The sequence below is a fragment of the Cibotium barometz genome, chromosome 25 (genome assembly GCF_041138505.1).
Source record: "Cibotium barometz isolate CiBa-2024 chromosome 25, ASM4113850v1, whole genome shotgun sequence".
Classification (NCBI taxonomy): domain Eukaryota; kingdom Viridiplantae; phylum Streptophyta; class Polypodiopsida; order Cyatheales; family Cibotiaceae; genus Cibotium; species Cibotium barometz.
In genome coordinates, this window is record NC_141070.1 from 35,643,551 (window position 1) to 35,670,260 (window position 26,710).

The window sequence follows — 26,710 nt, forward strand, 5'->3', positions numbered from 1 at the left end:
GACTTTGGACTGTAGATAAGCCAAACGCAAGATCTCGGAGGATCGGAGAGCGGTTGATCTGTACACTGCTGTAGAAACACCTCAATGACTTGATCTCGAGCCTATGCACTCTTCCCAAGGGCATGAGGAAGGGCTGCACACCTGAGGCTCAAAGAAGAAGAAGGTGGACTGTTCTACACTATGTTAGAATGCTGAAAACACATATGAATGCTATGTTACTTTCACCAGATGACTGCTGCATGTGTGGATGATGCATAGAAGGCTGGACACTGATGCAAACAATAGATTCAGGGCTGGAAACTGCTGTAGACTGAACCTTCAGGGCTGGAAACTGCTGTGGACAGAAACGCTGAAGTGTAGAGGTGCTGTGGACTGAAACGCATGAGAAACAAGGCTGCAAACTGCTGCTGTACGGCTGGGCAAAAACGCAGAGAAGATGCACTGTTTGCTGGCGTTGAACTATGCTGAACTGTGGGCTGAATCTGGGCCTGAACTGATGCTGAATTCAGGGCTGAATGATGCTGAAGGCAGGCGCCTAGGGCTGACTGAAGCTATGGTTCTCAAGGGGCTGGGGAAGCAAGCTTATGGGCTCTAGGGCTGGATTAGTCTTGGGCTGAAAGCAAGGAGAAGGAGAGCTCTTAGCACAATGAAGACTGAATGAGAAAAGAGGCTCTAGGCAAGCCTATTTATACTAACTGGAGGTTGGTCATTTAATAAAGTTAATATTTATAAATGCCCAATAATGCAAATAATGATAAATAAATACTAATAAATATGGAAAAAATACCAGATAAATCCCAGTAAATTCCCTAAGGCTTTGGGGATGTTCTAAATGATGCATAGGCATATGTATGCATATTATGCAAGATGCAGAGTGCTTTCTGATGCAAACCCTAAGGCTTCTACTGACTCTACATGCATGAATGATTCTCTCCAAGTGGGTTAAGGGACTTGACTGACTCACTAAGGCTGAGGAATGACCTACGTAGCTCGTGCCTGACTTATCCTGGACTGAGGATGTACAATGGGGTCACGGCGTACGACAATTATCATCCTATTGGGTTCTAAAATTGTACAACTGCTGCACTTCTGATGATGAGCCATCTTGTCACCATGCACTGAGTGCAGAGTGCATGTGACAGTACAAAAAGGTACATGTCTGCAGCCCTTGGCTGCCTTCCTGAAAAGGTGGTAAAACACCCAAAATTCTGCCCTAGACTAGGACCCTACTGATCCAAACCCCTAGTGGGCTGAATGACAACAACATAGAGCAAGGGGGACTATTTTTAGCCCTTGGACTACATGGGGAACTGGCCGACTGCTGGTCGGCCAGTTACAAGTTCATAAAAATCCATTTAATGCAGCCCAACTAGATCTACATCATGTTCTTGATGTGCCTGCTGCCCACACTCTGCTGACGTCAGCCGACAGCTCTTCTGGCAGCCAGCATCCTCTGTCCTGCAGCCGACAGCCCTCTGATCCATGCTTTGCTCCAAGTCTTGCTCCATGTCCATCTTCTACTGGTTCATGGTCTTTATCTGTTTGCCTCTTCTGGATCTAGCCCTGAGAATGTCCATGGCATCTGTGATGCACATGACACCTATTGGTGCAGATCACACGTACCTCTTACTGTCACTGGCGAGCTCCACACTAGCACCCACACAGCCCACACATGCATCACATACAACTTTCTACTTCACCCATGACTTGGCAGACATATATGAGCATCATGTATATGATGGGCTATTCCAGATGGATCCCCTGTCACCTCTAGACACACTCACCACCCAGCTATCATCTCTACTACATACGGCCGCCACCCACAGCTTCCCCCATCATACACACATTGCACACACAGATAGATCTGGGAGCATGCCCCAGAATCGGTGGTATGATGATGAGTGCATAGAGCTATATAGACACCTCCGTGCCCAGAGAGCACTGGGGACCATTACACATAGACAGGCAAGCCGACAGACGAGGATCCTCACACGCTGTAAGAGGCGTGCATATGAGGAGGCACAGTACTGGGATATATACCACCTACTCATGAGCAGAGATGCAGCCACTGCATGGCGCAGGATGAGAGAGCCTCGCCCTCGTACCCCGATTGAGGATCCACACACATGGCGCATATATGCAAAGAGCCTCTACCATATCCCTCAGCAACCACCCATACCACAGCCATAGGAATCCCGCCCTACCACCTCTACTTTCTTTACCGCCTTGATGGTAGAGAGAGCTATCCGCCGGTTACAGCATGGGAGATCGGCTGACCGACCACACAGGTATACAGAGTGAGCATCTTATTTATACAGCTGACACACTGGGACCCTTTGTTGCTCACCTCTTTAATAGGGCACTAGTGGAGGGCCTACCAGTTGAGTGGACTATGCACACCATCGTGCCTCTCCACAAAGTGGGAGACATGCTAGACCCCAGCAACTACGGGACTATCATGATTGGTCATACATTGGTCAAACTTTATGACGCAGTGCTCGAGGCAGAGTTGAGCTCATATGCAGAGGAGGAGGAACTGTGAGCACCAGGGCAGGTTGGATTCCGACGAGCTTTCTCCACTATTGACCATATATTCACTCTGAGATGTCTGATTGACCAGGCTAGGGCGCGGGAGAAGAGATTATACTGCTGCTTTGTGGATTTCCGCAAAGCAATTGATACGGTGCCGCGAGAGAGACTCTTCCAGCGCCTACAGTCATTGGGGATCCCATGAGAGAGAGTTTGGGGCATCTATGCTTTATATGAGCAGGTCTTTGGGTGCATACGATGCCCCGGGGGGCTATCTGATGTTATTGCTAGCACCATAGGTGTGAAGCAAGGATGCCCACTCTCTCCTACACTATTTGGGCTATACATCGATGAGGTGGCTGACTTCATTGGTCACGGTGGTGGGGACGGGGTAGACATCTCAGGTACCACAGTCCACATTATGCTATATGTAGATGATATTATTCTGGTCTTTGAGTCGCAGATGGGACTATAGCACCATCTCCATGCACTCGATGACTTCTGCACACAGAGGGGGTTTACAGTGAACCTTGGGAAAACCAAGGCCATGATTTTCCACACCTCAGGGCCGGTTCGACGACATCTTCACACTAGCAGGAGGACAGGTAGAGGTGGTAGACTCATATGTGTACCTGGGGATTACATTTACGACTCCGCCAGGAAGATTTACTATGGCACAGGTGTTAGGCAGCTAGGGATAGACTCACACAAGGGTGTGGAGCTCTGGCCATGCTAGAGAGCCAGTGTCACCAAGCACACTTCCAGGAGCCCCGCACGAAGGGGTGGTTGTTTGACACACTAGTCACCCCTGCTTTGATGTATGCTGCAGTAGTATGGGCACCTGGGCTCGCCACCTCCACATGGTCTGAGATAGAGAGGCCTCAGATTCTCATGCTCTCATGGATGATTCGCAGCAAACCCTCCGTCCCACATGACATTGTCCGGACGGAGTTTGCTGCACCTCCTATGCTAGTAGAGGCCCTCTTCCAGACGATCTGCTTCATACAGAGGATCAGAGATATGCCATCAGATCGACTCACATAGAGCTTTTGATGCGTCCAGGCAGCTCGCAAAGAGTGGAGATAGGAGATCATGGTATTCACAGATGATACAGTGGCTCACTCAGCATGGTCTTGACATAGATCACCTGCCACCTTTCCAGTATGATATACATGCACCACACATCCAGCTCTCTCACAGTGAGAGGAACAGAGTCCTTCGACAGGATTTATGGCAGCGATACACTCAAGAGACTTGGATTACACCCAGTCAGCCTCTACCGCTGAAGATGCTATACTACAGAGATCAGTTTATGCGTATCTCAGCGGATGGATTCATACAGAGACCTGGATACATGGATGTGTACATGCCTCACAGTGCCCGAGTGGTGATTGGCCAGCTCAGAGTGTCATCACACCAGCTTGAGATTGAGGCAGGTAGGGCAGCACGGATCCCCAGAGCAGAGAGGATATGCAGACTATGCCAGGAGGAGGTTGAGAGTGAGGAACATTATGTATGCAGATGCAGAGCATATAGTGTCATTAGAGAGAGATACACCACCATCTTCAGTGGACATCCCTCACTCCTCTAGATCATGGAGTCCGCAGACCAGGGCAGATTTGGCCAGTTCTTGCTAGAGACAGTGCGACAGAGAGACACTGCTATGGACTCGTACCACAAGGAGAGGTGGGCGACAGCTCTAGCTCACTGATTTCTTCCAGAGATCTATCCGAGTGCCTATCTTGACACAGGAGGCCTCAGCGCGTTGCGGACCTCGGAGCCAGACGGAGACCGAGAGCACCAGTGACCAGGCTACCAGACTCCCAGACTACATCAGAGGGAGATCACAGAGATACGGGCTCGACATTAGCACCATATCCAAGAGCGGCTAGCTCACTTACACTCACACTCGGAGATCATGCTCCGAGGTATTTTTGCCTCGCCATCACCTATGTATCACATATTACACCCCCATTATGGTACTGGTTGGAGCTAGACAGATCTGCATTGCATTCTTGTATACCCTGCGCATATAGGTTGCATACTGAGCTTCTAGCAGTAGTGCTCCATCCATCACACCCCCCCACTAGCTCAGTACTTTCATAGTTTATTTCATGTTCATTTTGTCCTTTTTTTTCTGGACATCCAGAAGACATTGACAGTTGTACATTGATTTATCTCATAGGTCGAGTTCGGCCTCTAGTAGACGTTAATATAGCTTTCCTTCTTTCTCTCTCTCTCTCTCTCTCTCTCTCTCTCTCTCTCTCTCTATGACATGGGGCATCTATGCATTATATGAGCAGGTTTTTGGGCGAGTCAGATGTCCAGGAGGCATGTCCGAGACTATTGCTAGCACCATTGGTGTGAAGCAGGGATGCCCACTTTCCCCCACGCTATTTGGGTTATACATTGATGAGGTGGCTGACTTCATTACACGGGGAGGCGGAGATGGAGTTGATTTAGCAGGTACCTCAGTACATATTATGCTCTATGCTGATGATATTGTATTAGTGTCTGAGTCTCCAGGTGGTCTACAGCAGCATTTACATGCACTCCATGATTTTTGCACACAGAGGGGTCTTACTGTGAACCTTGGGAAAACCAAGGTTATGGTCTTTCATACATCGAGACAGGGCAGGAGTCAGCTGACATTTACTCTCGCAGGATGCCAGGTGGAGGTGGTGACATCATACGTGTACCTAGGGGTTACCTTCTCTGCAGCAGCCACACGCTTCACCATGGGTTCAGCAGCCAGAGCTAGATTGACACGGGGATATGCAGCATTGGCTATGCTAGAGAGACAATGCCACCAGGCGCATTTTCAGGAGCCCCGGACGAAGGGGTGGCTATTTGACACATTAGTCACACCGGCATTGATGTATGGAGCAGCGGTATGGGCGCCAGGCCTTGCTACCCATTGGTGGACACAAATAGAGAGACCACAGGCCCTCATGATGGCACGCATGATACGCAGCAAACCGTCAGTACCTCATGACATTATCCGAGCAGAGTTTGCTGCGCCTCCTATGATGGTAGAGGCCATATTTCAGACTATATGCCTGCTAGACAGATTCAGAGAGATGCCACAGGACAGATTGTCATACAGAGCTTTTGAGGCATCTAGACAGCTGGCTGAGGCAGGAGACAGAGGATCATGGTATGCACAGGTCACACATTGGTTCTCACAGCATGGCCTAGACATGGATCATCTACCACCATTCCAGTATGATAGGGATGCACCACATATCCGTCTCTCTCATAGTGAGAGGAACAGAGTATTGAGACAGGATCTATGGCAGCTCTATACACGAGAGACATGGATATCGCCTACACAGCCTCTTCCACCGAAGATGCTATACTACAGAGATCACTTCATGAGTATCACTGATGATGGATTTATAGAGAGGCCTAGATACATGGAGGGCTTTTTATCACACGGCTCCCGAGTGGCTATTGGTCAACTCAGAGTTTCATCACACCGATTGGAGATTGAGACTGGCAGAGCAGCACGGATCCCCCGAGAGGAGAGGGTATGCAGATTGTGCAGAGAGGAGGTGGAGAGTGAGGAGCATTATGTATGCAGATGCAGAGCATATACAGCCATCAGAGAGAGATATCCCATTCTATTCAGAGAGCCACGTTCCCTACGCCAGATCTTTGAGGCAGCAGACCAGCGCATACTGGGGAGATACATTCTAGACATACAGCGCCACAGAGAGACATTATTACAGGCTCAGACAGCTCCAGAGGGGGGGAGACAGACACAGATTACTGCATTTTTTCAGAGATCCATCCCCCTCCCAGCCCCTACACGGCAGGGAATTACTCTCCAGAGAGCAGAGACACTTAGAGCCCGCAGGAGACAGAGGGCACCTGGCTTTCGGACACCACGCCTATACCAGAGAGAGATGACAGAGATCAGAGCTCAGTTTCACAGAGAGGGTGCGGAGCGACTGGCTCGCTTTAGAGCACACCCAGGCATGTTCTTCAGGGAGCTGTGGACACCCCCTTCACTGATGCATACCATTCTATACCCCCAGTATGGTACAGGATGGAGCTAGCTAGGTTGCATATCATGATTGTATACTCCATGCATATAGCTTTGCATTTTTCTCCTAGTAGTAGAGCTCCATCCCCCGCACACCCAGATTCAGCTTTTTTTTTTGTTGTTCAGTACTTTTTCATTTTGTTGGGATGACAGAGGATACCCCATACAGGTACTCCGATTTGTCTCATAGGCCGAGTTCGGTCTTTTGGAAGACGTTAATAAAATCTTTCTTTCTTTCTTTCTTTCTCTCTCTCTCCCCCCCACAAGGCTCTCTCTGCTGCACCTCCCTAGACCCCTACACACATTCGGAAGCATAAACAATAAACATATGAGAGAGTGCAAAGGAGATTGAGAGAGTTGGACAAGATCACCTTTTATAAAAGTAGTAAAGCTTTACAATGGCAATGGCAAGCAACTGAGTGTTGAACTATGTGCAAGGGAAAATGGATAAAGGAGTGAATAATGGGAACTCCTTATATAGTGCATGAGTGAGCTGGCCGACTACCTCTAGGGCTGGCCAACTGCTCACAAGACAAATAAATAGGAGAAATACAATAAAATACCAGAGATAAATGGTAAAGCCCTAGAACATTGAGATGCACAATTCTAATAGCTTTTACAGTTACAGTTGAGTTTATTTGGCTCAGACGCCTTATGGCTGGTTTGAGTGTCGGACAACAGTTCTCCACCACCATTTTCACTGATAGTCAGAGCGCATTGGCAATTGTGAGGAACCCAGTGTGCATTATTATTATGTCAAGGAGAGACTATATGTAGGGGAGATCAGCTTGGTTTATGCGCCTACACATGACAACGTGGTATATTTCTTCACAAAGGCTCTTCCTTGTGAAAAGTTCGAAGCTTTCCTCAAAGCTTTTGGCTTGTTGCCTTTCGGGGATTGATCAGCCATCCTTGCATCATCACTCTAGTGGGGGTTGTTGACATCTATGTCATATGGGGAGTGGTGTGTGATCACTAGGATGTGCCGCGATATTTTTCTCTCTCTTTAGGAGAGGTTTTCCCCCCGGAGCTTATATGTATGTAAACTTGTCCTTATATCACTATAAGGCTCACTTATTATTGTACTTTTGGTACCTTATCGATAATACTGTTTTGTGCCTCTCCTGTACTCTCACGACTGTGTCTCGACACTCTGTGCGTGTGTGTGTGTATGTGTTGACTCTTGTACTTGGTTGCAGCCCCTACTCCAACAAGAATGTCCACATGGCACCCTAGGATAATGGGGCACGTGACAGCAGGAGCTCGTAGCAAGGCAGGAGGGGGCTTAGGCGGAGCAACCGAAAGGAATGGGACGGCAAGGGGGTGTACGCATAGGCTGCGCTGGGGGTTGGGGGGGGGGTTGTTTGATGCATGATGGGGGATGACATGCTAGCTACGGAGTTCCAGCTCTTGTTCAAGCTATGCAATCTTGTCAGTATGTAGAACTGGAGTTTCGTAGTGAGCTCTAGTGGAGACACCCATATGCGGCTCATGTGCAGCCCTTCCAGATCGAGATGGATAAGGTGGTTGATCTCTCGCCCGGGAGGGATCAAGAATTGGTGAATCAAGGCCATAGTTGTATGTGGGACGCGTACCGTAGCACAGGTACGTAAAGTACAGGACGGGTCGAAACGAGCATAGCGAAATGGATGCGAAGCATCTTTCAGGCCGGTGAACGTTTCGGTCTAGTCAAACAAAACAACTTTCGTACTGGCATACCGTACCGTACCGGACAGTTGCGAAATGGACCTAGAAAAAACGTCGTTTTTGATCGTTTTTTTTTGCCCGTTTTTTATTGTTTTTTTTCGCCTATTTTTTTGCGTGTGTCTTTCGCCCATTGGTTGTAGCCGTTTGGCCCTTGGAAGTTGGGCATGTCACATGTGCCATGGGCCACATGGCCTTGGTCCTTGGATCCCTTTAGGCTTTCACCTCCATGCTTGAGCCTTGGCCCTTGTATAAGAGCTCTCAAGGTCTCTCCCTCTCTCATCATTCAAGGCTCAAGCTCAAGCTCTCAAGCTCTCTCAAGCTCTCTCTCTCTCTCTCTCGGCTCAAGCTCTCTCTCTCTCTCTCTCTCTCTCTCTCTCAAGGCTTAAGCCTTAAAGGCTCAAGCCTCAAGCCTCAAGCCTCAAGCTCTCTCTCTCTCTCTCTCTCAAGGCTCAAGCTCTCAACCTCTCTCTCTCTCTCTCTCTCTCTCTCTCTCTCTCTCTCTCTCCCCTACCTCTCTCCCTCTCCCGAGTCTCGCCTTCTAGGACCTACTACCTAGTACCTAGAGGCTAGGCTCTAGCCTCTCCCTCTAGGCTCTCTCTCTCTCTCTCTCTCTCTCTCTCTCTCTCTCTTTCCCTCTCTCTCTCTCTCTCTCTCTCTCTCTCTCTTTAGACTTTGCCACTTTGGCAATGAGGTCCGGAGGAAAGGACAAGCATGAGGCTTTTGCCTTATACACCACCACTGGTGAGAAACCTACCGGTAATTCGGGGTCATGGAAATGTATGTGTAACTTTTGCAAGAAGGGTTACACAAGTAGCGTCACAAGGCTCCTTGCACATGTGTCCAAGCTTGGTGGGGAAGTGGCGCCGTGCAAGGAGATTCCCCAAGAAATTGCGGATGGTATAGTGAAGAAGTACTCGCACATCTCCGCATCCGTGACTCCTTCGTCCATCCCATCCGGCTTCGGCTTCGGCTCTGGCGGTTCCAACTTCCAATCAAAGAGGCCAAGGGAGGAGAGCTCTCCGGTTTTGAGGCAAACTGCCATCGGTGCAACATTAACCTCACCTATGTGAAGGCGAAGATTGAAAGCCGCGAATGAGGAGATTGCATGCACGGTGGCAATCTCTCCTTCAATGTGCTCAAGGTTCCACTATGGCACAAAATGGTAAAGGCCATTGCGGAGGTGGGGCCATCCCATGGTGAATGGCATGGTATCACCTACCATGAGATGCGTACCACGGCGCTTGATGATGAGAGGCAAAGGATCAACGACAAACTCACACCCGTGCGGGAAGGATGGGTGAAGTATCGTTGCTCTATCCTCTCCGATGGATGGAGTGATCGAAAAGGAGGTATCATGAACATCCGTGTTTCATGTGCTCTCGGCACATACTTCTTACGCGCCGTGGATACCGGAAAGACGGAGCAAAAAACATCGGGGGACTTTATGTATCGTCACATCTGGCAAGCCATCATAGAGGTATGTACTATGTACTATGTTCAAGCTTCTAACTTCTAAGAATGTCATTGCATTTGCCAAATTGCAATTGTGTTACTTGTAGGTCGGACACGAAAATGTCATTCAAGTCATCACGGACAATGCATCCAATTGCTGCAAAATGGGACGCTTGGTAGAGGCGGAGTTCCCATCCATTGTATGGACTCCTTGTGCCTCCCATTGTCTAGACCTACTCATGGAGGATGTGGGGAAGCTAGAGTGGGTGAAGAGGGTGGTTGCACAAGGCCTATCCATTGTGAATTTCTTCACAAAGAAGGTAAAGGTGCTCGTTATGTTTCGTGAGCAAAGCGACTTGGAGCTTAAGAAGCCCTCTTCTACACGGTTTGCCTACATGTGGCTTCTCTTGGAGCTGCTATATGACGTGCAACCAAAGCTCTAGATGACCGTGGTCTCCCCGGATTTCGTTGCATGGCTAAGAGAGGATTTGGTGACTAGTGTGGATGAGGCCCGAGGCGTTCAACGGCTATGCATGAGAGAGTCCTTTTGGCGCGAGGTGCGTGCCATTGTCATTGTGGTGACTCCCTTGTATAGGGTCTTGCGCATGGCCAACATGGAGGGCTCCACATTGGGGCTACTCACCCACTTCATGCGAGAGGCTCTAGCGGAGATTCGTGCGACCACCCTGCTTGATGAGGTCGACCCCGACACTCCTATGGAGGGGATTAGGTAAATCCATGTCCCATGTTTTCAAATCTCGTTTTCACATTTCTTTCTCGTTCCTTAAAGACTTAACCTTAAAGTGAAATTTTTGCATTCTAGGGATCCCACCGAGCCTCCACCCACTCCGCGACGTGATTCGATCGTGGCGCTTGTGGAGAGAAGGTGGCGATGGATTCATAGACCTATCCATGGTCGTCATATGACAAATTACACCTTCTGTAGACTTTGTATCTCTAAATGTGTACAAATATCTTTTTTTCAAGTGTTTTTTGAAGTGGATCGTACCTCAATCGAACTTATTTTTCAAAATATAAGTCCTGTACCGGTACCGTTTTTCGTACCTTCGTTTCATACCTGACAACTATGATCAAGGCTGTACTCCAAGGGGGGGAGGTGACTGGTCCATCTGAAGGCCATTTGTGTCAAACCAGCTAACCACTCGTGAATACCAAGACCTCCTCTGCCCCTCTCAGGTAAGGTGCATGGAGGACTCGAGACGAGCGTGCACGAGAGTGAAAGAAAGAAAATATATCGTTGTCTTCAAGAGGATCTTTGAGACTAGAAAGGTAATACAATGTATCCATGATGAATACTGAACCATGGAAAAGAAAAAACTCTGCGAACATCTCCCCTCTTTGATGGGAGCTCAACATGTTCTCGAAGGAGATCCTGGATCTGCAGCAGCAGCCAGGTGCAGGGATGAGGCCTCTGAAATCTGGGGCGTTTGCCTCCCAGAAGGGGTCGTGCATGCTCAGTAGTGACACCCCGTGTATGTGGGGCCAGAGGATCTCGGTCCGTGTAGGCCGCGTGGATGTTGCTGGTCCTACTGCTGCTCCTGTCGGGCACGATAGTCGGTGGCTGTGCCCCAAAGAAATCTGTGATGGAGGTCTGTGAGGCGCCTTGCTGACACCTCCTCGGAGTGCTGCCTAATCATGAACCCTCTGTGATGCCTAGGCTCCAATAAGTACTTGCCTAAACATCTCCGATCTTCCTACTCCAATAAGCACTTGCCTAAACATCTCCGAATCCGTCCTGGAAGAGAATGAATTCTCCTTCAGATCTCATAGTAGGGTGGGGATTGAAAAAATAGTGCTCCTCGTCCTGCACCTCACCAGTGGTGCATACTCTTCATATACTTGCATCTCGTGGAATCCCTTGGCTCTGCCAGCAGACTCCACCCAAGGCGATGTGAAGATACCCTCAGTTGGCCAAATGCTATCCACATGGCATGAGAGAGAAATGAAATGAAATGTTATATTAACGTCTTCAAAAGGCCATAATGACCTATGAGACCAAAAGTTACATCATGGTGGATCTGATACAATGTCTGGATTAAAAAACCCAGAAAATGAAAAATAAAGATGATACTACTGGCACCTAGAAAATGAAACTGGAACTGGAAGGTACACTATGGAGGTACCTCCATCTCATAATATGTGCCGCATCGGACACTGGCGGATCTCCTCAATATCCTCTGTGGTCAGCATCCTGACTGGGTGTCTCGCATGCCTCGCAAGAATAATCCGAATCTGCCGCTGCAACCTTCGTCTATGCTGGGATGCCCTCCTCCGTAGTCGTGGGCGTCTGGACCACCCAAACTCAATCGCACGATCAATCAGTGTACCCCTGGTGTGGGCGGTATCCATGTCCTGCTGCTGCTGTGGTCCATCTGGCGCAGTGATGGTGGATCATGCATTGTTGACATTGACTATCTCTTTTCACTTTACCACAGCTCAGAGGACACGAGGGGCAGATCACACTCGATATACTTTTACCTCAGAGACTGATGCTGTCTACACAGATGGGATTTATAGACGTCTGTACACAGAGGAGCAAGGGAGACCTTTGGAGGAGTTGACCCATATACTGACAGAGACTTTACATGATGCAGCGAGAGAGGCATATCCACATACTCAGCCTGGACAGAGACAGCATTCTAGATGTATGCCCCAGAACAGCTGGTATGATGAGGAGTGCAGAGAGACCAGAGCCCGGACTGCAGCGGGAGGTTGCTTTGGGAGTCACTACTCACCGATAGTCACGTATTGCCTTCCGACGCCTTGTGCGAAGGAAGAAGCGGGCCTTCCTTGCTCAGCTAGAGCAGGAATTATACCAGCTGTTCTTGAGCCAGGATTCGAGGGAGGCTTGGCGTCTGTTTCATGAGTCCTCCCCTGCTTTGGCCATCACTTCTACAGAGGTCTGGGGTAGTTATGCAGCATCTCTATATACAGTTCCTGGACAGACACTTTTTCCTGACCCGCCAGCACCTGCCCACAGACATTTTCTTTACCGCAGAGATGGTAAGGAAGGCCATTGATAGGATGAAGACTGGGAGAGCATATGATCACGATGGATTGGTTGCTGAGCACTTTATTCATGCGAGAGACATGCTGGCAGAGCTTCTAGCAGTGATGTTCAATCGTGCTATGTGCGAAGGCTTACCCGAGACTTGGAGTAGGTCCACCATCGTGCCTATCTTCAAGTCAGGGGACCCTATGCAGCCAGGGAATTATCGCACTATTATGATTGGTCACACACTAGCACGATTGTATGCATCCATTCTTGAGCAGCAGTTGAGTAGATGGGCAGAGAGAGTTGGCATTCGAGCAGAGGGACAGGCAGGGTTCAGGAGAGGTTTCTCTACTCTTGACCACATCTTGACTCTGCGGGCCATTATTGAGGAGGGCAGGTCGCATGGGTGACGGATTTATTGTAGCTTTGTGGACTTCCGCAAAGCATTTGATACAGTGCCCAGAGCCAGATTGATGAGGCGATTACAGGAGATGGGGTACCCACAGAGCTCATATGGGGAATTATGGCTTTATACAGATCAGTTGGTTGCAGGATAGGTACGCACTCCAGAGGGGGTCTCTACTTTGGTTCACTCCACTATAGGAGTGAAGCAAGGTTGCCCGTTATCTCCTTCACTGTTTGGTATGTATGTGGATGAGGCTTCTGACTACATTGAGAGATTGGGGGACAGAGGAGCCCAGCTAGCAGGTACATGGATCCCACTATTGTTATATGCTGATGATATTGTGTTGATCTCTGACTCTCCTGAGGGTATGCAGCGTCATCTGGATGCTTTACATGAGTTTGCACATGATAGTGGATTGTCTGTCAACCTTGGCAAAACCAAGGTTATGGTGTTTAACACCACGCCACAGTGGGTTAGGCGATCAGCTTCCACATTTACATATGGGCAGGAGATTGTGGAGTATACAGATGCATATACATATCTTGGGGTAGTATTCAGTGGGCCAGTGTTTTCGATGAGGAGAGCAGCAGAGACTAGATTGACTAGAGCACATGCAGCCCTGGGTGGTTTGGAGAGGATGTGTTCGCAGGTTCAGTTTCAGGAACCTCGAACGAAACTCTGGCTTTTTGACACTCTAGTGACATCAGCTATGCTTTATGGAGTGCAGATATGGGGACCTTCAGTGGGCCATCACAGCGCAGGCGGGTGGAGAGGTATGGAGAGGCCTTTGGTATCTATGATTGCTAGGCTTATTAGAGCCAAGGCTGTGGTACCTCATGAGATTATTCGAGCAGAGCTGGCGGCTGCCCCTCTGGTGATTGAGGCTCTTACGAGATCAGTCTCCTACATACATGGCTTGTGGGATCTCCCCCGAGACAGATATGCACGCCTCGCCCTGGAGTCCTCCCGACAGTTAGCTTTACAGGGAGACACGGCTTGTTGGTATGGACAGATGACATCTTGGTTCCAGGCACATGGTTTTAGCATGGACAGATTGCCTCCCTTCCAGTATTCTCTGGAGGCACCCTCTCTCACTCTGTCACCAATTGGCCGACCATTTGGTCCATTCCTACTTTTTGCGTCTCGTTCACTTGAGGCCAGGCCGGTGTCTCATGTGAAGAGGCCAGTATTTTGCTGACATGGACGGGAGCCAGACTGGTGCCACCCGTGTGTTAGCAGGATGGTGTCATATGGACGGGAGCCAGATCAGTGCCACCCGTGTATGACCTGGACTGTGTTCGATCCATGGGACTGTCACGCCATGGAAGGGCCAGTATTCGTGCCGTGTTTTACCTATGGGACTGTCACACCTAGGGAAACTCGTGCCTGGAACTGTGTCTTACCTATGGGACTGTCACTCCATAGGAAGACCAGGTTGTTATGTTTTATGTCGTGCCAGTTTTGTGCCGACAGATATTTTGTACATGTTCCATGAACGGGAGATATGTCCATGTTACTTTTGCACATGCACACATATTTTGCATGCTTGAAACTGTTTTTGCATGACATGTATTCGTGTGTTTGCCTGCCTGACGTGTTACTTACTGAGCGGGGACGCCTGCCAGTGAGTCGTGAAGTGTGCCCTGTATTCTGACAAGTTTCAGTGCATGTGAACAGGTGGTAAGTATGTCGCACATGTTTGTTTTAATGTGTTATATTCTAACCCTTTGATTTATAAGGTTAGGGGTTCACATTCATTTAAAAGTGGGCACCCCCTTTGGGCACCCACTTTGGGGCCAAGGTGGGGAGCCTCACTTTTAAGTGAGTGTGGGGGTGGGCATGGTCACCAACCCCCACAAGTCCCCTTCATGCATGCGTGGGTAAGACTAAGGTTAACTACACTTCAGTTTTTATTAAAAAGAAAGGGCCCTCTTCAAGCTATCATGCATCGCTTCTCTCTTACGTGGAGAACCAGGCGGCTACCATCTCTGCGCTTGCTCTTCTACCGGCTGGAGTTCACCTTGTTGCTGCTTCAGGATTCTACAGTTACACAAGAGGCGGCTGCCCCTCCATAGGCTGGCTGCAACTGCCCCTCTACAGGCGACTCCTCCCATCTCTATTACTGGCGACTGAATTCTACTGCAGGTGGCTGCGTTGAGTTACCTGAAGGCTGCGCTGCCCCCTGTGCGTTGGTGTTTGCTCCTCTACAGGCTGGCTGCCACTGTTATTGTACCTCCTTACTGCTACGACTGCCTTCCCTACAGGCTGCCACCCTCTACACGGCTGTACCACAGCAGGGGACTTTCTCATTACAGGTTGGCTGCAACTACCCTACAGGCGGCTGTGCCCTTTTTGGTGGTACTTATCGTGGTGAATCTTCACGAGGCTACTCTTTCTCCAACAAAGGTGGTTTCAAAGAAAACACAAACACTACAAGTTTTGGTCTTCTATCAACCATCTACAAGTAAGTGATTTTCAGATTTGAGTAAAGCATTTAATATTTAAATCTGGTAAAAGATTCGTCCTGCTCGGCCTACACCCGTTCGGTGCCGGGTTGTCCAAGCTATATGGGCGAACCTCGGTCCAAAGGTGCTGAGATCGGGAGAGCCAGGCGTTAGTACGAGAGCGCCTGTCTGTGCGTGGTCTCGGAACACCAGTGTGGTGCTCTCCGCGGAGTCCAGTGAAAGCACAGGACCGTAGCGATTGGACCACACTAGTGGTCAATCTGCTTCGAGCCACTACATCGAAATTCGAGTTATTTGTTTAATACTGTTTTCATATGTACATGGACATCATCTGGTTCTCAGAACCCATGGAGCATTGTATTCTTTAAATACTCCCAATAAATATATCATATATTGAGGGGGGGGTCGGCCCGTTCCGGCCCCAGTGCTGGTGTCCATCTTTCCATTTCTGTTCATTCAAATTTCAAGTTGTTTTAAGTTGTCTATTTCATATTGGTGGTTTTAAAAGTTGTGCTATTAAACGTGTAGGTGTCCAACTGAGTCTTTCCCACTTGACGGGATCGGTTTCATTGGTATCAGAGCACGGTTGTTTCCCTCTTCCTAGTGGGGAAACGAACCTGTGTATTGGACATCCCGCTTATAGCAAACTTTGAACACAATGGACAGCCAAGGCAACCCTTTGGAAGTACCAAATTCGAGGGGTCTCTCTAGTGCTTCTCGTGGGTCTGATGCCCTGCAAGGTAGACACAAGCCTCTTGAAAGGGTTCTGGATAGTGAATCCAAAGGTCAACTGTCTCCAGGAAAGACAGTTATGCTTGAACAAGACCCTGATGCTATGAGGGCTGAAATGGAACATATGAGAAAACTTTTGCAGGCTCAAGAGCAAGAATTGAAGTTTTTGCATGAAGATCCTCATCTGCAAAGTGCTATTGAAGCCAGGAAGGCTGATGCTATGGTTGATGTAACCTTTGAATCTATGGCTCGTGAAGTGGGCAAGAAACCAAGGGAGTTGGCACTTGCCTATCTCCTTCGCAAAGGTGATATCAAAGAGGGGGATGACGGAGAGCTAAAATTCAGAAATCCACCTCGTTTAAAGCATGGAGATCCTGCATCCCAGAGGCTGAAATCTTATATGCAAAAGGAAGAGGTGACTGTCACTTCTCGTCATGCATCCTCTCCCCAAGGCACTAAGCCTGACAGAAATATGTATGCCAGTGCTCATGGAGGACACGAAAGTCACATGCATGCAAGATATGTATCTCATGGTGACAGGTCTGCTTCCAGAAAAATTTTGCCTTCTGAGTTGTCTCATGGAGAGACCATGCCATATGCAGGTAAGTCACATGCATCTGAGCTTCGAGTTCGTGGAGCACATGCCACCGTGCCCCATGAAGCTTTTATGACGGCGCATGGAGCCCATGCAGACAGGGCTACCCCGTTGGATAAGGGGAAAAGAAAAAGAGAGGACCATGAGCCTCATGCTAGGAAGCTCAAGGAGTTCAAAGCAGGTGATAAATCTGTCAAATTTGATGTCTTTCATGGTGAACATGATGCTTCTAAGGTGCTAGCGTTTGTGGCACAGTTCGACATTGCTTTTAGCGATGAAGACTTTACAGAAAAGTCGAAGGTGCGCCATGCTAGTATGTTTCTGAAAGGCACTGCTGCTCATTGGTGGATCACCGAAAAGATCACCAAGGATCCCATCTCTACTTGGAAGGAATTCAAAGATAGGTTTTATGCTCAGTTCCTGCCACCCAATGCAGAGCAAACTCTCACTCAAAAGTGGGACAGGCTGGAACAAAAAGATAATGAGAGTGTGCAACAGTATGTGAACAAATTTTGGAAAGTGTTGCTGGAAGTGACTCCCTTCATGCTAATCTCAGAGGAGGAAAGAAAGAGGAAGTTTCGTTCTGGATTGCAACCTGCTTATAGATCGGGTATTGAATTGCACCCAAAACATACGTTGCAACAACTCACAGCTTCTGCCCTTGCTACAGAGCAATTGGTGCTCAAGATCAAGCAAGATCAAGGAGGTTCCAAGGCGAAGGACAAGGCTGCCCCAAATCAGCAAAAGGGTGGACAGCCACCTAAAAAGAGCTTCCGGGAGCCTTACAAGGGTGGTAAAGCTGAAAATAAAGAACAGGGCCCAAGAAAGAACAAATTTGGATTAACCCCGGAGCAAAGAGAGCAATATGCTAAGGATGGAAAATGCTTTTCTTGTGGTAGCAAAGACCACATGTTTCGGCAATGCCCAGATCGCAAACCAAAGCACGAGGACAAGCATACCAAAGCAAATGTTCATGCAGTTCCTGACGTGCAAGGTAATACAGGTCATGATGCTAAAGAGAGAATGGTTTGCAAGGCATGGGGGCAAGTTAAGGATCAGCCCGCACTCTTCATGTTTGATGACTGTGCAACTGACAATTTCATCTCTATGCAAATGGCAGCTGCATTGGGTATTGAGGTTGAAAACATGGGACCTCAGATTGAAGCCGAAGCTGCATTCATTGGTAAAGAGGTGCAGGTTACCCCTTTGATTGGGAAGTTGCGTATCCATATACAGGGCTATCTTGACAATGAGCATTTTCTAGTTGCTCCTCTAAATGGATGTGATGCATTGTTGGGCAAGCCCTGGCATCATAGGCTTGAGCCCCGCAAAGATTACAAGTCAAATATGATTTCTTTTATGCATAAAGGCCGCATGCACTTTATTGATGCTGGCAAAGAAGGGGATTCCATCCCAGTTGTATCACACATCCAAATTAATAAAGCAATGAAAAAGAGTCTTTCAGCGTACTTGATTTTTGTGCGTGATAGTCTTGTGCCAAATCATCAAAGTGTGGATGCTATGTCTAATGATAGGCTGAATTTTCTTAATGCATTCAAAGACTGTTTTGCTGACTCATTGCCAGGTGAACTACCTCCCCAAAGGCCCGAAGATCATTGTATAGATCTTGTGCCAGGTAGTTCTCCACCTAACAAACCCGCATACCGAGTGAGTGCTGCACAACAAGAAGAAATTATGAAGCAGGTAAATGAGCTTTTAGAGAAAGGTTTGGTTCAGCCCAGTTCCTCACCTTACTGCTCTCCTGTGCTTCTTGTTCAAAAGAAGGACGGATCATTCCGTATGTGTGTAGACTATAGAGCTTTGAACAAGCTTACCATCAAGAACAGATTTCCTATTCCACGTATTGATGATATCTTGGATAAGCTTGATGGCTCAGCTTGCTTTAGCAGACTTGATTTGAAGAGTGGTTATCACCAGATACGTGTGGTACCGCAAGATGTCCATAAGACTGCATTCAGGACAGCCTTCGGATTATATGAATTCTTGGTAATGCCTTTTGGTCTCACCAATGCTCCTGCTACTTTTAATCGTATGATGGATAGGATATTCCGATCCCATCGCAAGTTTACAGGAGTCTTCTTTGATGATATCTTGGTTTTCTCCAAGAATGAGCAGGAACATAGAACTCATTTGGTCACAGTGTTCGAAGAGTTGCGGAAGCATAAACTCTTCGTCAATGCCAAGAAAAGTGAGTTTTTCCTTTCAGAGATTCATTATTTGGGTCATATTGTATCCAAGCATGGAGTTACAATGGATCCTGCAAAGATACAGACTATTCGGAATTGGCCCGAATTGCAAAACGTACATCAAGTGCGTAGTTTTCTGGGATTATGTTCATACTACAGGCGTTTCATAAGGCATTTTGCTATGATTGCCACTCCTCTACATGATCTCACGAAGAAGAAAACTGTTTTCAAATGGACTTCAAAGGAACAGGATGCTTTCTTGCAGCTCAAGCATGCGATCATATGTGGTCCAGTATTGATTGTTCCTGACTTGCACAAGTCATTCGTGGTTGAATGTGATGCTTGTGGTGATTGCATAGGAGCTGTCCTAAATCAAGAAGGGCATGCAGTTGCATACGAGAGCCGTCGTTTGCATGATGCTGAGCTTCATATGGATATCTATGAGAAAGAGCTCTTGGCTGTAATTCACGCCTTAAAGATTTGGAAACATTACCTTCTTGGGGCTGAATTTGTGGTCAAGACAGATCATCAAAGCTTGAGATACTTTTTATCTCAAACCAAGCTTTCAGAGAAGCAAATGAGAATGGCGAATTTTCTTTCCATGTTTCATTTTCAGATTGTGCATACTCCAGGAAAGAAAAATGTGGTGGCCGATGCACTATCTAGGAGGCCTTATATTGCTGCAGTCTCAGTGGCCTCTCATGGAGATCTATCTGCTATGAGAGATTTGTATCATTTGGATGCTGATTTTTGCCATATATGGACTGATTTGATGGCTGGTCATTCACATGCCTCTTATGTTATCAATGAGGGTTATCTCATGAACGATAATTGCCTATGTGTGGTGAAGGATTTGCGTCCAAAGGTTATGGACGAATGTCATGCTCCACCTTATGCTGGTCATAGAGGTATTATGCCCACTACTCGCATGATTCAGAGGTACTTCTTTTGGCCAAGCATGCGTAAAGACATTGAGGCTTATGTGCGTGAATGTATCACTTGTCAAAAGGTGAAATTCGACAGGCAAAAGCCTCCAGGTTTGCTTCAGCCATTGCCTATTCCCTCGCAACCTTGGGAAAGTATCACGATGGATTTTATTATGGATTTGCCCAGATCCCAGCATGGGAATGATGCTATTTGGACTATTGTGGACAGGTTTAGCAAGCAAGCTCACTTCTTGCCCGTCAAGAAAACCATTAAAGCTGATCATATGGTAAAGCTTTTTCTTGCTAATATTTTCAAGCATCATGGTATTCCTAAATCCATTGTTGGGGATAGAGATCCCAGGACTACAAGCCTATTTTGGAGGGCTTTGTTTGATAATATGGGTACTAAGCTTGAGTTTTCATCAGCTTATCATCCCCAAACGGATGGCCAAAGTGAAGCTGCGAATTCAGCTGTGTTGGATTTATTGAAGTGTTATGTGGCAGATCAAAAGAGTGCATGGGAGAAGTATCTTCCACTTGTTGAGTTTGCCTACAACAATACAATCCATGCTTCCACAGGAAAGGCTCCATTTGAGGTTGTTTATGGCAGAGTGGTCTTGCCACCCATCCTTCGTACCAAGGATGAGATTTTTGCAGCTGATGAATATGTTCGTGACTTGGATGTTGCCTTTGCTCAGGTGCGGACAGCCATTGCAAGATCTCAGGATAAGCATAAAAAGGCTGCTGACAAGCATAGAAGGGACATGGAAGTCAAAGAAGGTGATTGGGTATTGCTGAAATTTGAGAAGGCTAGGCTTCGAAAAAGGCCAGGACGAGAAGGATCATATCCTAAGCTTTCTCCTCGCTATTATGGACCCTTCAAGGTGATTCACAAAATCAATGAAGTGTCCTACAGGCTTGCTTTACCTAGTCATTGGAAGATTCACAATGCTTTTCATGTGAGTCTATTTCGGAAATATGTGGGGCCAGATCCTGATGAGCCTGTCACAGAAGATCCGCCAGAAATTGAAGAGCTTGAGGAGATCCTCCAGCCAGAACAGATTGTTTTTCACAAGGAGAGAAAGCTACCTGCAGGAAAGCTTTCCAGGAGATACCTTGTGAAATTTAAGAATTATTTGCCTATTGATGCCAAATGGGTAAATGAAGATTATTTTGCAGATTATCCGCAGTTGCTGCAGGCATATCTTGAGGCTTTTAAGTTGAGGTCAACTCTTTAGAAGCCCGGGGGGATGTCACCAATTGGCCGACCATTTGGTCCATTCCTACTTTTTGCGTCTCGTTCACTTGAGGCCAGGCCGGTGTCTCATGTGAAGAGGCCAGTATTTTGCTGACATGGACGGGAGCCAGACTGGTGCCACCCGTGTGTTAGCAGGATGGTGTCATATGGACGGGAGCCAGATCAGTGCCACCCGTGTATGACCTGGACTGTGTTCGATCCATGGGACTGTCACGCCATGGAAGGGCCAGTATTCGTGCCGTGTTTTACCTATGGGACTGTCACACCTAGGGAAACTCGTGCCTGGAACTGTGTCTTACCTATGGGACTGTCACTCCATAGGAAGACCAGGTTGTTATGTTTTATGTCGTGCCAGTTTTGTGCCGACAGATATTTTGTACATGTTCCATGAACGGGAGATATGTCCATGTTACTTTTGCACATGCACACATATTTTGCATGCTTGAAACTGTTTTTGCATGACATGTACTCGTGTGTTTGCCTGCCTGACGTGTTACTTACTGAGCGGGGACGCCTGCCAGTGAGTCGTGAAGTGTGCCCTGTATTCTGACAAGTTTCAGTGCATGTGAACAGGTGGTAAGTATGTCGCACATGTTTGTTTTAATGTGTTATATTCTAACCCTTTGATTTATAAGGTTAGGGGTTCACATTCATTTAAAAGTGGGCACCCCCTTTGGGCACCCACTTTGGGGCCAAGGTGGGGAGCCTCACTTTTAAGTGAGTGTGGGGGTGGGCATGGTCACCAACCCCCACAAGTCCCCTTCATGCATGCGTGGGTAAGACTAAGGTTAACTACACTTCAGTTTTTATTAAAAAGAAAGGGCCCTCTTCAAGCTATCATGCATCGCTTCTCTCTTACGTGGAGAACCAGGCGGCTACCATCTCTGCGCTTGCTCTTCTACCGGCTGGAGTTCACCTTGTTGCTGCTTCAGGATTCTACAGTTACACAAGAGGCGGCTGCCCCTCCATAGGCTGGCTGCAACTGCCCCTCTACAGGCGACTCCTCCCATCTCTATTACTGGCGACTGAATTCTACTGCAGGTGGCTGCGTTGAGTTACCTGAAGGCTGCGCTGCCCCCTGTGCGTTGGTGTTTGCTCCTCTACAGGCTGGCTGCCACTGTTATTGTACCTCCTTACTGCTACGACTGCCTTCCCTACAGGCTGCCACCCTCTACACGGCTGTACCACAGCAGGGGACTTTCTCATTACAGGTTGGCTGCAACTACCCTACAGGCGGCTGTGCCCTTTTTGGTGGTACTTATCGTGGTGAATCTTCACGAGGCTACTCTTTCTCCAACAAAGGTGGTTTCAAAGAAAACACAAACACTACAAGTTTTGGTCTTCTATCAACCATCTACAAGTAAGTGATTTTCAGATTTGAGTAAAGCATTTAATATTTAAATCTGGTAAAAGATTCGTCCTGCTCGGCCTACACCCGTTCGGTGCCGGGTTGTCCAAGCTATATGGGCGAACCTCGGTCCAAAGGTGCTGAGATCGGGAGAGCCAGGCGTTAGTACGAGAGCGCCTGTCTGTGCGTGGTCTCGGAACACCAGTGTGGTGCTCTCCGCGGAGTCCAGTGAAAGCACAGGACCGTAGCGATTGGACCACACTAGTGGTCAATCTGCTTCGAGCCACTACATCGAAATTCGAGTTATTTGTTTAATACTGTTTTCATATGTACATGGACATCATCTGGTTCTCAGAACCCATGGAGCATTGTATTCTTTAAATACTCCCAATAAATATATCATATATTGAGGGGGGGGTCGGCCCGTTCCGGCCCCAGTGCTGGTGTCCATCTTTCCATTTCTGTTCATTCAAATTTCAAGTTGTTTTAAGTTGTCTATTTCATATTGGTGGTTTTAAAAGTTGTGCTATTAAACGTGTAGGTGTCCAACTGAGTCTTTCCCACTTGACGGGATCGGTTTCACACTCTTACACGAAGAGAGATTACCAGACTCATCCGTCAGGATTTAGTTCAGCTGGACATTAGGAGGACATGGATACAGCCGACTGAGGAGCTGGGCACGAAGATGGCTTTCTACAGAGAGCATTTTCTTCAGCTCACAGCAGATGGTTTTGTGATCAGACCCAGTTACATGGATGTACACTTGTCTCATGCAGTACGATGTGCTATTGGTCAGATTCGCACATCCTCACACCAGCTTGAGATTGAGATTGGCCGATATAGAGGTATACCAGCTGAGGCCAGGATATGCCGAGTATGCCATGGGGAGCCAGAGACAGAGCTGCATTATATATGCCATTGTACTGCATACTATGAGATACGTGGTCGTTTCCACTGTTTATTCAGAGAGGGTTTTGGACCACTTTCCAGAGTCATGGGGTACCAGGACCAGAGGTGTTTGGGATTGTTCTTGCTTGAGCTGCGGAGACATAGAGATAGCCTGCTTAGGCGCACAGAGAGCCAGACTCAGAGGCCACAGAGAGAGAGAGAGAGAGAGAGAGAGAGAGAGAGAGAGAGAGAGAGAGAATCTTCTTGTTGACATTACAAACATTGCTGTCTTACACTGCCTACATTACTGCAGATTCAAACACCTGCGGACTGCATTGCAGCAATTTACTCTGTGCTTGCAAAACGCCGTGGGCATGCGACTGCTGATTTGCCGAAGCCTGGCACACCTGCATATATAGTCAAGGTAAAGCTTACTATGTTGTCAAAGTAGATTGCAAGTATTTGTCTTGCACAACTTCTTGCTTCCAAAATGCACACATTCTAGCTTTTTTTAAATGTGTGTTGTTATTGGATTTTGCAGGCCTTCTTACCAGTGATAGAGTCGTTTGGTTTTGAGACCGACTTGCGGTACCACACACAAGGCCAAGCCTTTTGCTTGTCTGTGTTTGACCATTGGTCTATAGTGCCTGGAGATCCTTTGGATAAGTCTGTCTCACTCCGACCCTTGGAGCCTGCACCGGTACAGCACTTGGCTCGAGAATTCATGGTTAAGACTAGACGCAGAAAGGTAATTGCTGATGCTTGGTGCTTTGAAGTTTCTGGTGGATTTCACGCCATAACCTGTGTGGTGATGTGGATAGGGCATGAGTGAGGACGTAAGCATCAACAAATTTTTTGACGATCCTATGCTACTTGAGCTTGCTCGGCAAGATGCTGATCTTCAGCAAATCCTTTGATTTTGACAAGGACACAAGGTATTGTTTTTCTATGGAGCTATTGTAAGAGTTGTCTGTGATTAGGTCTGTAATTTATGTGCACCTTCCTCAGGCTGTCTGTAGGAATTGTCTGATTAGTTCTGTGTTTTTTGTGTGCACCTTCTTTCTGCTTTCCCAAGTGGAGATCCTGCTGATGGGCTATTGAATCCCTCACCATGCTCAACCCTGCTGGGAGCTAGGAGAGGCTAAAGCATGCCGGTAGGCAATGAAGGGCCTGGTGGTCCATAGTCGCATCCCCTATCAACTGGGCTGCACAGCTGTAGACAGTCTTTTCATGAAGTATCACCTAATTGGTGCCTTTTTTTTTTTGTTTGTTTGTTTGTTTTGTTTTGTTTTGTTGAGCAGCTCATATCTTTCACAATTCAGGCTTCACTGGGAGCTTTTATATGAAATTTGGAGGGGATTTTTGGAAACTGGAGGTTTTGTTGCTGTGTTTTTATCCCTTTTCAGCTCATCATGATTGATTAGCCACCAGTGATGAGCAGCTCTATACTTTGCAGATATGTTGTTTTCATATTTATTCAATCAAAAGTGAATCCAGAGGTTGAACTGAACAGTTGCCATGTATGCAATCAAAAGTCCAAGGTCAAATCTATGCCACCCAACAAACAAAAGACTTGGAGGGTCTCTACCGACTCCAACCAAAACCTGCAATGCTGTTGCAAAATTGTGTTGAAATATTTGCCACTTGAGAACCCAAAGAGCTAAGACGTGTCATCACTGCAAAAGCCTACACTCATCTGCTGTGGAGTGCATCAAGTATTGATGCAATGGAGGCATTCTTGCTGGCATGAAGCTTTCAGACAAAGTTAAAAGAAAGTTCAACTTTTACCTTTTTTAAACAATAGATGACTGTTTTAACCCTGAAACTTGCTCAAAGCCTTACTCAAAAGTGTTGGAAAAGCTGGCCAGGACAAACCTACATGTTTGGGGTTTTGAAAGCAGATCAACGTTAAGCTTCAGTTGCAAGTAAGTGCATGCTCCTTATGGATTTTGGAATGCTGCCATCTTCCTCAAAGCATCATGGTTTTGGTGTTGTTTAAATGGTGTGTTCTGTTTCAATATCGACTAACGGACTTGTATCTTGCTTTGACCTCGATGAGGTGTGTGAAGCTTTTGTTTACACAGGGCATCCATTTATCTTAGTACCATTGATTTGAGGGCTTCATTCCATAATACCTACTGTTACAAAATGTCAACTTTTAGTTTTGTAAGGCACTACAAGGAAGGCGGTTTAATTTACAGCTTTGTGGATAGATGGTTCCTTACAATGCGAATGTCTAACCACATGTTGCTTTAAGCTTTTTTGGACTTTTTTGGTAGTGCTTAGTTTCATGATTCTCTTACGTCACTTCACTACCAGCTTGCCCCAAGGCATGTTTACATATACACAAAACTGCTTCATCAGTTCATTCGTGTCACTTTGCCCATGTTTCTTTGTGGGTGGGAATAATCTTGTGAAGAAACATGGTGTGATACAACTAACAAGAGATGCAACAGGTTCTTGCCACAATTTTTGAGCCTTAATTCATTTCAACGAGTTTATCTAAGGTCCCCGTATTTACACTATCTTAAGGTCACCTTCTAGTACACGTTTAAGTACGCAAATAAAAAACATGTTGGATGTAATGGTTGAATACCAAGATTTATCTAATACAAGCTTTTAAAGATGGGACAACCTTGTTGGACTAACTTGGGTGTCTTCTTGATGTAATCCTCAATATGTTGTCACAAATCTCTAATTTCTTGGAAAGTAGGTTGATAATTTGTGCTTTGGGGTGCGGATGCTCGAAGAGAATTTCGACAATGTAAGGGTGGTTATTGGAACGACGTTACCAATATGAAATTTGGCCGTGTACATGTGAACACATGGCACTAGTGGGGATTTAGGCCATGTGCACAGATGATATTGAGGTAGTAGGCGAAATTCTTAGAAGTACAAGAACGCGGATAGGTGATTCTTAAGTTTACATATGCATACATATCATTGATGTTTACTTGTACTTCATTTATGTTACATAATGTGCATCGTTTAGTTGAACGAGGATATCCGGACGCTAGTGTGTAGTGTTAGTGAATTGGTATCGTGGGTGATCTCGCATTAAGTACTAGTTACCTAGTGCTATTGATACAGCTTGAGACCATGCTTGAAGGGTGTATATTGTTGAGAAGTGTAG

The 26,710-nt window shown here is 47.1% G+C and overlaps 1 protein-coding gene across 3 annotated transcripts in view; it reads left to right on the forward strand.

Annotated features, from left to right (window-relative positions):
• The window catches only part of LOC147624507 (110 kDa U5 small nuclear ribonucleoprotein component CLO-like), a 51,098-nt gene extending 25,570 nt beyond the window's left edge, over positions 1 to 25,528 (forward strand). Inside the window, exons 8-12 of one of the 3 annotated variants that reach the window (XR_015269103.1) lie at positions 23,891 to 24,001; positions 24,119 to 24,325; positions 24,399 to 24,512; positions 24,653 to 24,731; positions 24,879 to 25,528. Coding sequence is in view for 2 of the 3 variants with exons in the window: in XM_086819527.1 (XP_086675653.1) it covers positions 23,891 to 24,001; positions 24,119 to 24,325; positions 24,399 to 24,494 (414 nt within the window). In the remaining variant the exon portion in view is untranslated. Of the gene's footprint in view, positions 1 to 23,890; positions 24,002 to 24,118; positions 24,326 to 24,398; positions 24,513 to 24,652 lie in introns of all 3 variants that reach the window. The other 2 variants (XM_086819527.1, XM_086819528.1) reach the window with 2 other exon arrangements.
• The last annotated feature ends 1,182 nt before the right edge of the window (positions 25,529 to 26,710 follow it).